This window comes from Rhinoderma darwinii, chromosome 2 (assembly GCF_050947455.1).
Source record: "Rhinoderma darwinii isolate aRhiDar2 chromosome 2, aRhiDar2.hap1, whole genome shotgun sequence".
Taxonomy (NCBI): Eukaryota; Metazoa; Chordata; class Amphibia; order Anura; family Rhinodermatidae; genus Rhinoderma; species Rhinoderma darwinii.
Genome location: NC_134688.1, coordinates 397,596,847 through 397,610,584, shown reverse-complemented (window position 1 = coordinate 397,610,584; position 13,738 = coordinate 397,596,847). Strand labels below are relative to the sequence as shown.

The 13,738-nt window shown below is 41.2% G+C and overlaps 1 protein-coding gene across 1 annotated transcript in view; it reads right to left on the bottom strand.

Annotated features, from left to right (window-relative positions):
- PPEF1 (protein phosphatase with EF-hand domain 1) overlaps positions 1–4,894 on the bottom strand; it is a 57,207-nt gene extending 52,313 nt beyond the window's left edge. The window contains exon 1 of the mRNA XM_075850786.1: positions 4,734–4,894. Within this exon, the coding sequence (XP_075706901.1) occupies positions 4,734–4,788 (55 nt within the window). The 5' untranslated portion in view covers positions 4,789–4,894. The remainder of the gene's footprint in view (positions 1–4,733) is intronic.
- Positions 4,895–13,738: the final 8,844 nt, after the last annotated feature.

Genomic DNA, 13,738 nt, shown 5'->3' with positions numbered 1-13,738 from the left:
TTATTTATAAAGATTATCTGACTGCACTAAGACACTGTTAGGAAACATGCAGGTTTCGCTCTCTTTTTCTATTGTGGTTTCACAAGCAGAAAAATATGTGGCGTATTTTACATCGTTTTAGTAGCGAATGTGAGTTCTAAACGTCCCAGTCACACTATGTAGCACTGTGCTTTATTAGGGCATGCTGTGGGTTTTTAAAAAAATGTCCTTTACCTTTCTATGAAATATATTTTACATTTTCCCAGAATTGACTTATATTGGAAAGAAAATGCATAGTCTTAAGTTAGGCCATCAATGTGTGATCAGTGTGATCTGTGTGTGTTTTTTGTGAGATCCCCATCAGTGCCTGAAATGTATAAACATGTATATACACAGAACGCACATATACAGACAAAGCGCTACAGCAGCCAGTACACTCCTCAGCCTCAAGATTGCATGTGCGGGGTTCAGTGTAGGGGCCCATCATAATGAGCTCGCCTTGTCGTGGCAAGGAGGCCCATCCAAGTATAATAAATATAGCAGTAATGCAATTGCAAATAATCAAAATATTAAATGTTTGCATATATCTTAACGGCCGTTCGGCCATAGGTCAAAATAACAAAAAAGAATCACAGCCTTTCTGATAGTGGTGACAGGTCTTCTTTAAGTAAAGAAAAAAAAAGAAAAACAAACCTTTCAACTACACTTAAAGACAGTTTTTTCTTCTACTAGAAATAAGATGTATTTTAACTATAAGAAGTAAACACCAGGGATAGAAGCAGGAAAACAAACAAGCACTTACCACAATAAGAGACAAGATAGCGCTTGTTTCAGCTGTGTAATGGGTAAAAAGTGATGCCGAATGATAAAATAACACATTCCTCTGAGAACACGCTTTGTTTCGGCTCACATTCCCCTCCAGGTACAAATGTGTGAAATAACATTAATTACCTTCCCAAGCTTCTTTGAAATCCTAGCATGACTGCTTCTCTAACTAGACAAGACTTTATTTTGTTTCAATCCAACCTTATACAATACAGTACAGAACGGCATAGTCATACTTGCACATTTTTAAGAATTCCCTTGCAGTGTGTGCCATGCCAAATTTCTTATACCCACCCTAGCTTGGCCCTTATATACTCTGCTTAGCTAGAAGAAAGAAAAAAGGAACAGCACCTCTTAAGCAAATCAGTTAGATGCAGTAGTTAATATGCATGTACAGATTGTGCTTAGAACAAGCACAACTCTGATGTAGAATGAACACCAGGGACAAGTTCCATAAGGAAAAGAAGCTTTATTGGTAACGCGTTTCAACGCTCTACCAGCATCTTCATCAGACCAGATAACAACTACATACAGACAACAAGCTATTATGAAAAAAAAAACACTAAAAGAAGTACTCAGTGGCAGTGTCCTAACCCAATCAGAACCAGAGGCAAGTTAGGAATGAGTATGCTCCATGTTAAGGACATTAAAATAATGAATGCAACATTTGTGCATGTTGTATATAGCAGCAGTAACTATTAAAAACTATCACATAATAATTGCAACATTAGTGGTAAGAGATTTAAACTATTATTTTACCACCAAACGTCCCCATTAATGTTGCAATTTTATTATTTTTAAACATTACCGCTGGAGCAAGAACAAATGTTGCATCCATTGTTTTTAATGTCCCTAGCATGGAGCATACTCATGGCAATGCCGCCGTACACTCCACTGCGTATGCGCCGACATCACCAGTGACGTCCATATGTGCACACCAGACATTAGTCATAGCTGCTCGACTTACAATAAAAGAGCATACCGTGCATAGGGACAACTAACGCCATATACAGCGGCCAGCCGCTATCTTACTGCAAGCGCCAGTGTACCTCTAATCAGTCCCATGAACGGCTCAGGTAAGAGGCTATTTTTTAACACATTTTCATTATATACAAAGTTATTACATTGTTGTTACATAGTGGTGCCACGTTGCAGATATTCCACACTGCAGTGCCCATATACAGATGTAGCAATCTTTAACTTGACTCAACTAATTAAATACACTGTGGCAAAAACTTTAACTTGCATTAATTGAATGGCTTTTTAATGGCTTATGTTGTGTGCAGCAAGTTATCAGGGTCCAGTTAAACATTGCTACATCTGTAGTAGAGTAGGCCAAGTAGATTAAACAGTGCAGTAATAACATATAAACTGAAAAGCCAATACCATTGGGGTCTGAATGAGAATCACCCTTAAAACTGTGCCAGCTACATAGCAGTGCCCATAGAATAATGTCAATCATATTGCTGTGACCACAGAATAGTAACTGCTATGAAAGTGACCATATCAATTTGCTAGTCACAAACAAGCCCCTAAAAATGTGCCGGCCACAGTGCCCCTATAATATAAATATTTTCAATGGTATCCCTTCTTGGAACAGTCTCTGCAGTTGGACTTCAGTACTGGAGAAGGATGTTGGGCAGAAGCAATATATGACTTCTATAAGGACAGATGTGAGGATATGAGGCATTCCAGGACATCCTCAGAAATCCAGAACCATCTTCCTGAATCCTTGCTTGACATTTGCTTGTTATGGGGTTGGGGAGTCAGCAGCCTCTCAGAAGAGGTTTTCAAGCCAAATGTGGCTCCTGAGCAACAGTGTGGCCACTATTGGTTTGTAGAGTAGTTATACTACTGGACAGTGTTTAAACCATACCTTCTCTATGTATTAGTGCCATATTAAACATGATAATAAAATTACATTATGGGCTCGTCCACAGGCAGCGGAATTGCTGCGTTTTTTCCGTCCGGAATTGCGGATGGAAAAAAAGCAGGAGAATACAGTAGCAGCATAGTGGATGAGATTTAACAAATCTTATCCACATGCTGCGTAAAAATTCCATGCAGAAATTGACCTGCGGTGCATAATTTCCGGCCCGCAGCAAGTCAATTCCTGCTGCGGAAAGTGGACAGAGTTGCTGCGTTTTTCAGGAGATGTCACCATCTCCTTGCATTGTGAAAAACGCAGTAAAATACGCACCATTTTCTGCCATAAAAACCGCAGGAAATGGTGCGTTTTTGCTACAGGGGAAAGTCTGCTACTTTCAACGGAATTGCTGCAGAAATCTTCTGTAGCAATTGCGGTGTGTGTGGACAAGCCCTTAGGTAGAAATTTTCATTACAGGATATACCTGGTACAAGAATCTAAACAACAATTTTGTAGAAATGAGGGGAAACCGATATATCCAGACCCCATCCCTTTACCTATACCAGTATCACTTAAGAATCTGGCAAATTTATTGTTCACCATAATCTGATCATTTAGCTTTCACCAGATCATTACTTTTTTCCTTGAAGAATAAAGTTTCAGGGGTTGTCTCATAAAGACAACCCCTGTCTATATGCCCTATTAGGGCATTTAAAACATGATAGAGGGGGGGGGGGGGGAGGTTTCCACTCATGACCTACCTTTATGAGCCAGAACACAGGACTGCTCTATAGGAACAGCTTCCGTTCTGGTAGACTTAAGACGTCTATGTATTACATGGACAGCAATTCACCTGATTGACCACCATGTATTACTATATTTCCCCTACAGAGGCCGCTGCAGGGGGCGTGTCTGTCCAGAGAAGGCTTTCCCTGGCACAACCTCTGTAATGTAGGCCAATCAGGTCAGAAGCACGAACCTTTAATCTTTTAGAACTCTAAGGGTATGTTCACACGCAAACTCAAAAACGTCTAAAAATACGGAGCTGTTTTCAAGGGAAAACAGCTCCTGATTTTCAGACGTATTTTAATTTCACTGTGTTTTTGGAGCTGTTTTCTATAGAGTCTATGAAAAACGGCTACAAAAACGTCCCAAGAAGTGAGCTGCACTTCTTTTTCGTGGCCGTTTTTTTATGCGGCCGTTTTGAAAAACGGCCACGTAAAAAAACGGCCCATCGGAAGAGAACGCAGTTTTTCCCTTTGAAATCAATGGGCAGATGTTTGGAGGCGTTCTACTTCCAATTTTTCAGAACAAACCCTTATAGTCATCCTTTCTGTACTGTTATCGTTGCCCCTATGTATTTGCTATGTTTCATAATATGTATGAAATGTACCATGACAGCTCTCAAATTGCACATTCTATTAGAAAAACATTCATACTGTGCTGTTTTGAGAAAATAGAACAGTTGCATCATGGGAAAAAAATATTCTCAGTCGGTATTAAGTTAAAGCATGTTAGACATGGATAAAGTATATTTCCTAGTGAGTTAGCAGAGAGACTGATATGGAAACTACACACCCCTATATACTTATTTTTCATGGCCCTAAAATATAGAACCATTGTGCTTATATACAGCAATGTTAAATGTGTGTAGTAGGTTATAAAATTTAAGTTGCAATTGATTTTATATAATTTTTTATTTTATACACACACACGCACTACCCTATATACTATTTTAATGGCCCTAAAATGTAGGACCATGCTGCATATGTATAAATGGACACATCATGGCCACTTTTCTTATCTCTCAGAGGATTGCCCTCATAAAAAATTACATTTTGTAACTTTTTAAAAATTTTCAGGCGGTAAAATGCATAAATACAAAAAGGTAAGGAAAAAAGCTGCAAATACATTCATACAGCCCATTTTTTATTGCATATTTAACCATATAAAGCAATGCTAAACGTGTGTAGTAGGTGATATGATTTAAGTTGCAATTGATTTTATATGATATTGATTTAAATAAATACTGATTAAAATAAAATATACTTCAAGCACTTACCCTTTTCCGATTTTTTTCCCTGATATTCAGTCTTGACCGATGTCCCACATCCCATGGCTACAAATCTGAAGTGCACCACTATGAAATTGCTATGGCTAGTACAGTCCAAGGCTTTTTACTGATGTTGTTCTAAGTCCCCAAGCTTGTTTGCCTTTAACCGCTTTGGTCTGTAATAGAAAGGGAAGGAGGAGCGTCACACACAAGGAGAATAGCGAGAAATTAAATTACATGGATTAGATGAGTGTGGTTTCAAAGGGACTGCTGCATTGAAATCATTAAAGCTTGTTATGAAGCATCGCACATGATGAGGATCTTGTAAACCACATTGTCAATGAAACATCTGCTTGATGTTACATCATTTTACTGAAACTTGTCATTTATAAAATTTAAAACACAGACATCAATATTTATCCATGCTTATAAATTCCATGTTTAATTTATATATGTAGAAAATAAAAGTAATACGCATGATTTATTACTTTCTGTTATGGCAGAAACGTTATTAATATGTATATTTTTTATCCAGTCAAAAACAGAACCAATCAAAGTAGAAAGACCGATGGAAAAGTTAGACAGGTGACTTTAAATTCTTTGAGTCACGTGGAAATTTGTTATAAAAATTAAATTTTGAAATAATACAGGGGTCTAGGAAGCAGAATCTGATGTGCTGCGTGGCACAGTTGTTTTGCTAGAAGACTGCTTTAGGCCCCATTCACATTGCATTTGTGCTATACGACGAGTGTATATGTTATTTTTTTTAAAACGTGGACCATTGAAAACATATACAAACATGCACCATTTTCTGTTTACATGTTTTTTTATAACGTGTACGTTTAGCATATACTCATATGTCGGTATACGTTTCTGTCCATTTTTTACCTAAAAAAAGTTAACTTTTTTTTATTTTTTTAAAGTGAACACTGATAGAAAAAAAAACAACAGATAGATTTACTGTATGTAAACTGATACATTACGTTTGCATATGTCGTCTATTGAGATCAATGCTAAAAAAAAAGTTACGTCGTGTCTACCTTTTTTTGGAGTACAGAATAGTGTAGCAGACTATGCTTTTCAGTAATTTAAAAAACAGCATCCCAACGTAAACCACGACAAACATAGACCAAATGGATGCTATTTTGGTCTACTTTTGACTCATTATAGTATATGTGTACGCCGAGCTATGCGTTTCAATACTTTAAAAACGTACACGCGGATCTGAAGGAACTCTTTAATTTGAACTTCCCATCATCTCTTTCCGAAGTTAAAGCGGATAGTGCTAGGTGGTCGGGGGGCACATTCACTTGGATGGGTCGCTGCACTATCTTTAAAATTAATATTCTTCCTCGACTACTCTACTTATTCCAAACTCTTCCTATAACAGTTCCAATGTCGTTCTTCAAAGCAGACAACTCCCTACAAATTTCTTTTGTCTGGAATGGTAAACCTCCCAGACTTAGACGAGCGCTCCTGTGTCGGTCTCGGGCGGTGGCGGGATTGGCACTTCCTGACATCCGATTGTACTACACAGCATCCCATCTGTCGCGCGTCGTGGACTGTTGTAGACACGCCCCTTTCAAGTCATGCGTGGGTCTTGAGCAAAGCTTCTCCGTGGTCCCCTCGCGGCGGTTCCGTGGCTGGATCGCGGTCATCTCAAATCCCTTCACCAACACCCCACTATTAGCCCCACGCTGCGGTGTTGTGCCCTTCATACGGTAAGATCAAGCCAACTGCCTCTTTGCTCCCCCATGTCTCCAACACTGGGGAATCCTTCTTTCCCCTATGGGTCGATAGATCCAGTTTTTCGGTACTGGTTTGCGGCAGGTGTATTTAGGGCAGTTCACTTCCTGAAGGATTCGGAGTGGCTCTCCCTTTCGGAGTTGGCACGGATGCCTGACCTCCAACTTTTGGGTCATTGGCGAATATTTCAACTTCGCCACTTCTGCTTCTCACTATCGCCCCCAACCCTATTCCAAGCTCCTAGATCTCCATTGGAAGATATGTGTGTTGGCGCTGATCTAGCTCGCCACACACTGTCCACAATCTACCACCTCCTTCTGAACCCGCCGGACCTTCTCCCACCTGACTACGTTTCTAAATGGGAGTTGGACCTAGATATCGCCTTTACCGCAAGCCAACGCACTCGCATCCTCACTTTAGCCCATAAAACATCGATTAGCTCGCGCTATCAGGAAGCCAGTTTTAAATTGCTCTCACGGGGTATAGGACCCCGGTCCGCCTACACCGTATTTTTAACCCCCTTTGTTGGAGGTGCGGATTGGATAATGGTACCCTCCTCCACACCTTCTGGTCCTGTCCGCTACTCACAGAGTTCTGGGAAGGGGTTAAGAGGGTGATCTGCGAGGTAACAGATACCAGTCTTGACATGGATGCGGCCTTCTTTCTCCTTCATCACTGCGACATTCCAGCTAATAGGTACAAACGCTCCTTGCTTCACTTTTTAGTGATGGCCGCTCGACACTGCATTCCGTTGCGTTGGAAGAGTTCCTCTCCTCCCACTTTGTCCCTCTGGGTTTCAAGGATTAACGACCTCATGCATATGGAGGATCTGACCTCTTGCATTCATGACTCCCATGCTAGGTTCTGCCTCACGTGGTCTCCTTGGATTGGTTTCCAGGAATTTTACTCCTACAAAGACATTCTTCGAGGGATAGACACTGGTCAGTAGCCCGTAGTGGGCTCTCTCTGGAGATGCAGGGATCTCCTCGGTGGGAAGTGTTAGTATGCTACAACAGTGGCTTAAAAATGTAAAAACTTTATAGTCGTTTAACCAATACAAATACAAAATCGTGAAAAAGCGTCTGGTCATTAAGACCATAAATACGTTCAGTATTAAGGTGTTCACCAAATAGTGATAATAATAACAAAATAGTCTGCCATGTGAAAATATATTTTGACTCTTTAAGGCTATGTTCACACGCTTACTAAAAAACTTCTGAAAATACAGAGCTGTTTTCCTTTGATTTTCAGACGTTTTTTAAGCAACTCGCATTTTTCGCTGCATTTTTTACGGCTGTTTTTGGAGCTGTTTTTCTATAGAGTCAATTAAAAATGACATGCACTTCTTTTTCGCGGGAGTCTTTTTACCTGCCATTTTTGAAAAACCACGGTGTAAAAAATGCCCCGTCGGAACAGAAACCTGTATTTCCCATTGAAATCAATGGGCAGATGTTTGTATGCGTTCTGCTTCCGATTTTTCAGTCGTTTTTCGGGATGTTTACGGCCCGAAAAACGTCTGAAAACACTATGTGTGCACATACCCTAACTCTGCAGAGTCAGTATATTTCTATATTTTTAGAGAATGTAATTCAACGGTGAACACCTTGTCACACCTTGTACATGTCACAAGCAAGGACAGCTAAAGATATTTGATAAGAGGGCCCTGACATACAGCACCATAGATCTCAGCTTTCTGGACACTTGTGAGTATGACATAGAGATAGGAATTGGAACACTGTGATTAATTGCTGTAAAACCTGAATACTGTTAAGTCTTGAGTGGAGTTAAGTTTTTAATAGTAAGGCTGGGTTCACACGACCTATTTTCAGACGTAATGGAGGCGTTTTACGCCTCGAATTACGCCTGAAAAGACGGCTCCAATACGTTGGCAAACATCTGCCCATTGCCTGCACTGGGTCTTACGATGTACTGTGCCGACGAGCTGTCATTTTACGTGTCGCTGTCAAAATACGGCGCGTAAAATGACGGCTCGTCAAAAGAAGTGCAGGACACTTCTTGGGACAGTTTTGAAGCCGTTTTCTCATAGACTCTATTGAAAACAGCTCCAAAAACGGACGTAAAAAACGCTGTGAAAACGCAGTGAAAAACGCGAGTTGCTCAAAAAACGTCTGAAAATCAGTAGCTGTTTTCCCTTGAAAACAGCTCTGTATTTTCAGACGTATTTTGTTAATTGTGTGAACATACCCTCATGATGAAGACCAGAAAAAAACACAAATGAGAAATATTAATAAGGGCCTGTTCACATCACCGTTCATTTCCGTTCCGGGGTTCCGTCGGAGGGTTCCGTCGGGTGAACCCCGCAACGGAAAGTGAAACTGACAGCACAGCTTCCGTTTCAGTCACCATTGATCTCGATGGTGACGGAAACATCGCTAATGCTTTCCGTTCGTCACCATTCCGTCTGGTTTCCGGTTTTCCGACGGAATCAATAACGCAGTCGACTACGCTATTGATTCCGTCGGAAAACCGGAAACCAGCCGGAATGGTGACGAACGGAAACCAATAGCGATGTTTCCGTCACCATTGAGATGAATGGTGACTGAAACGGAAGCTGTGCTGTCACTTTCACTTTCCGTTGCGGGGTTCACCCGACGGAACCCTCCGACGGAACCCCGGAACGGAAATGAACGGTGAGGTGAACAGGCCCTTATGTTGGTACAAAATTCTTGTTAACAGAAAAGTAAAGATTATCTACATGTCTGCTAAATCATGGTTGGACCAACAGAATTATCTTTACATTTCTCAATATTTCTTCATTTGGTGATACAGATGGCACTTATGACGTAGAATTAAATACTGTGTGCAAATAAAAGTGAAGCTAATAAAAGTCTATTTAAGATATGAACTATAACCCAATGCCGCCAGCTGCACCTAACTGTGCAACCAATGTTGTTTTCCGTGTCTCACCGTTTGCACACTTGGGTTCCCCATAGAAGAGCGCGGAGCAACATAATAAAGGAACATTTGTGAAGGTGTTTAGTGCTTTGGCTTTGAGCCAGGCTGCTTCCTGGCTCAGCCTTTTGTTCACTGCCTGCCTTCACTTGTACCTCTCTATTGTATTGTCTGAACTTCGCCAGCCTTGACCTTGGATTTCTATGACCACACTTTGGCTTTGGCCCCCTGGTTTAGCCAAAGTCAAGTCACATCAAATCTTATAGTGACACAGTGGGTCCACGCTCCTTTCCAGAGGTCTGACTATGTCATGGATCAACAGAACCTTAACGTAAACAAGAGCACAAATGTTTTATGCAGATTTTAACCCCTTAATACCAAAGGTATTTGAAACCTTAATGAGCAAGCAATTTTTTAAGCTTTTCCATAGTCGCATTCAAAGAGCTATAACTTTCTAATTTTACCGTCGACATTGCTGTATAAGGAGTTGTAATTTTTAATAGCACCATTTTGGGGTACTTATATTTTATTGATTAACTTTTATTCAATATTTTGGTGGGGTAATAGGAAAAAAACCTGAAATTTCGCCAATCTTTTTTTGTGTCTTAAATTTATGCCGTTTACCATGTGGTATAAGTAACATTATAACTTTATTCAGCGGGTCATTGTGATTTTTGCTGCAATACCAAATTTATATTGTTTTTTTTATGTTTTACTACTTTTACACAGTAAAAACACTTTTATTTGAAATTATTTGTTTTTGTGTCGCCATATTTTAAGAGCCATTACTTTTTTATTTTTCTGCTGACATAGCTGTATAAGGTTTTTTTTTGTAGGACGACTTGTAGTTTCATTGGTACCATTTTGGAGTACATGCAACTTTTTGATCACTTTTTATAAAAAAAATTTAAGGCAGGATGAACAGAAAACAGCAATGCTGGCAATGTTTTTTATTAGATTTTTTACGGCGTTCACCATGCGGGTTAAATAATGCAATAGTTTTATAGTTGGGTTGTTACAGACGCGGCGATACCAAATTATGTGTAACTTTGTACTATTTTTCATAATAAAGTATTTTGTAAGGGAAAAAAGTGGGTTTTTTATTTTTTTTTACTTGGAACTTTTATTTATTTATTACAAACTTTATTAACCTTTTTTTTTAGTCTCACTGGGGGACTTTACTGTGCACTCTTTTGATCACTTTTATAATACACTGCAATACTTCTGTATTACAGTGTATTATGCTTGTCAGTGTAAAACTGACAGGCATCTGTTAGGCCCCATGCTTCCATAGAAACCATTGGCACCCAGCGATTGCATCGCAGGGTGCTGGTGGGGTAAGAGAGGGAGCCCCCTCCCTCTAAAACCATTTAGATGCGGTGGTCGCTATATCTAAGTGGTTAAACATGATCAAAGACCACTGCTAGAGGTCTTCGGTCTATGCCCTGAAGCCCGAGGCTGTTAGCAACGGCCTGGGCTTCAAGAGCACCCAGGCCGATGCTGGAAAATCTCTTCTGAAGTACTGATGTGAAAAGGCGGCGCTTCAGAAGAATTACCCCGAATGACGGACATAGACTATACGCTGGCCATTAAGGGGTTAAAAAAAGGGGCAATATAAAAAAAAGGTAAGAAATGTGGGTTATAAAGTTAACAAAGAGAATAATTATACATACAGTACATGATAAAGTCCACAAAAAGGGTCGTTCATAGGTCCAGCATCCCGTACCAGACGCAAAGCGGCAGTTCAGATTAGGAGAGTCGGAAAAAAAAAAAGGCAGAGAGAGGCAAGAAAGAAGGCAGAAAAAAGATCGATTACTTACCGGTAATCTGTTTTTCAAGAACCTATGACAGCATCCCTGGAGAGACGTCCCATCCGCTGGAAAGGAAACCTGAGGATATAAAATGGACACACCTCTCCACACACCCAGTCTTTAGGAAGAACTCAGGATGAGAAGTAGTTTAGTTTGTATGTGTGTTTTTGTTTTTTTTGGTGAAAGTCCCTCACACCTTAATATGTACAATATTTACAGGGACGCTCAAATTAAGGGTAGCGATCCAGTTTATAAGGGTCATGTACTACAGACATGGGAGGGTAACAGCGGGGTGCTGTCATAGGTTCTTGAAAAACAGATTACCGGTAAGTAATCGATCTTTTACCTATTCACCTATGACAGCACCCCTGGAGATGTAAAATAGAAATCATTATTTCTAGGGTGGGACCACAGCTTGTAGTACCTTTCTACCGAAGGCCAAGTCAGAGGCTGTATGTAGTTGTAATCTGTAGTGTTTAAAGAAGGTGTGAGGAGAACTCCATGTGGTCGCCTTACATATTTGGTCTAGGGATGCATCTGCTCTTTCTGCCCATGAAGTGGATACGGCCCTAGTGGAGTGTGCCCCGAAGAATTCTGGGGGTTTGAGTTTTTGGTTTATGTAGGCTAGCCGTATGGCCTGCTTGATCCACCTTGCTATGGTAGCTTTGCTGGCTGCTGAACCCTTATTGTGACCCTGAAACTGGATAAACAAATTTTGTGATGATGTCAGATCTTGGGTAACCTTTAGGTACTGGACTAGACATCTTCTTACGTCTAGGTAGTTAAACTGTTGTTCCCTCTGATTCTTTGGGGAGTCACAAAAGGAGGGAAGGACAATGTCTTGGTTTAGGTGAAAGGGTGAAACCACTTTAGGAAGGAATTCTGGTAGGGTTTTTAAGATGACTCTTACATCTAGTAGTAGGGTATGTGGAGGAAAGGCAGAGAGGGCCTGGATCTCGCTCACTCTACGGGCTTATGTAAAGGCTAATAGAAAGTCATTTTGAGTGTTAGCATCTTCCAGGAAATAGAGTCTATGGGTTCAAAGGGTGGTTTTATCAAAGCCCGGAGAACGAGGTTTAAGTCCCAGGGAGGAACTGGGGACCTTATTTGGGGTTTAAGTCTGCAGGTGGCCGCTAGGAATCTTTTGATCCAGGGGTGTTTTGCTAATTTAAAATTGAAAAAAGAACTTAAAGCCGAAATCTGAACCATTAATGTAGTAGGCCTAAGGTTCTTTTTTAGTCCCGTCTGGAGAAAGTCCAATATTAGGGGAATATCTGGATTAGTTATAGGATTAATCTCCCTGCCTGCAAAGTTTAAGAATGCGTTCCATGACCTCAGATATATCTTTGAGGTAATCGGTTTCCTACTAGCTAGTAGGGTGGAGATGACGGATTCTGAAAATCCTCTCTGCCTAAGGATTATCCTTTCAGTTTCCATGCTGTCAAGTGGAGCTTCTGAATGTCGGGGTGTAATACTGGGCCCTGATATAGAAGATCTGGCCTGTCTGGAAGAACCCATGGTTGATGTGACAACATTTTTCTTAGCCACGTGAACCATGGTCTTTTTGGCCAGAAGGAGGCTATCAGTATCACGCGGGCCCTGTCTTCTCTGATCTTTTTTAAGACTCTTGGGAGTAGGTTCAGGGGGGGGGGAGGTGTAGCCTCTCTCTAGACTCCAGCACTGGGAGAGTGCGTCTATTGCTGTTGGGTGATCTGAGGGATTTAGGGAGAAGAACCTCTGGGTTTTTCTGTTTCTTTTGGATGCGAACAGATCTATGGATGGGGTTCCCCATCTGAGGATGATCTCTTGAAATACTGTGGTGTTCAGGCACCATTCTGATTGGTGAAGCCTTTCCCGGCTTAGGAAATCTGCCACCAGGTTGTCCTTCCCTCGGAGATGAACAGCTGATAGAGTCAGCAGGTGGTGTTCTGCCAGAGAAAATATCTGTGTGGCTAGGCTCATCAGTGAGGCCGATTACGTACCCCCTTGTCGGTTTATATAGGATACTGTAGTTGTGTTGTCCGAATAGATCTTTAGGTGCTGACCTGAGATTGCCTGTATGGATCCCTTCAGGGCCTGAAGAACTGCTGCTAGTTCCCTGAAGTTGGAGGATCTGAGAGTGGTCTGCTGGTCCCACTGACCCTGAAGGAAAGATGAGTCGGAATGAGCTCCCCAGCCCCAGGGACTCGCATCTGTGGTCATATTGAGAGTAGGGGTTAACCTCCATGGAATACCCCTTGTGAGATTTGCCCTGTTTAGCCACCATCTGAGGGACAGCCTTGCTGTGGAAGAGATGTGAAAGGGTTGGTCCAGGGAGAAACTGCTCCTGTCCCATTGGTCTAGGATGTCCCACTGCAGTGGTCTGGACTTGAAGTGAGCCCATAGTACGGCTGGGATGCATGATGTCATGAGGCCTAAGACTGACATAGCTTCCTTGAAAGATGTCGTATGGTTCAGGTAGATCTCTGATATCCTGTTCATCAGGGGCCCGATTTTTTCTTCTGGGAGGAAGGTCATCTGTTTGGAGGAATCCAGCAGGGTTCC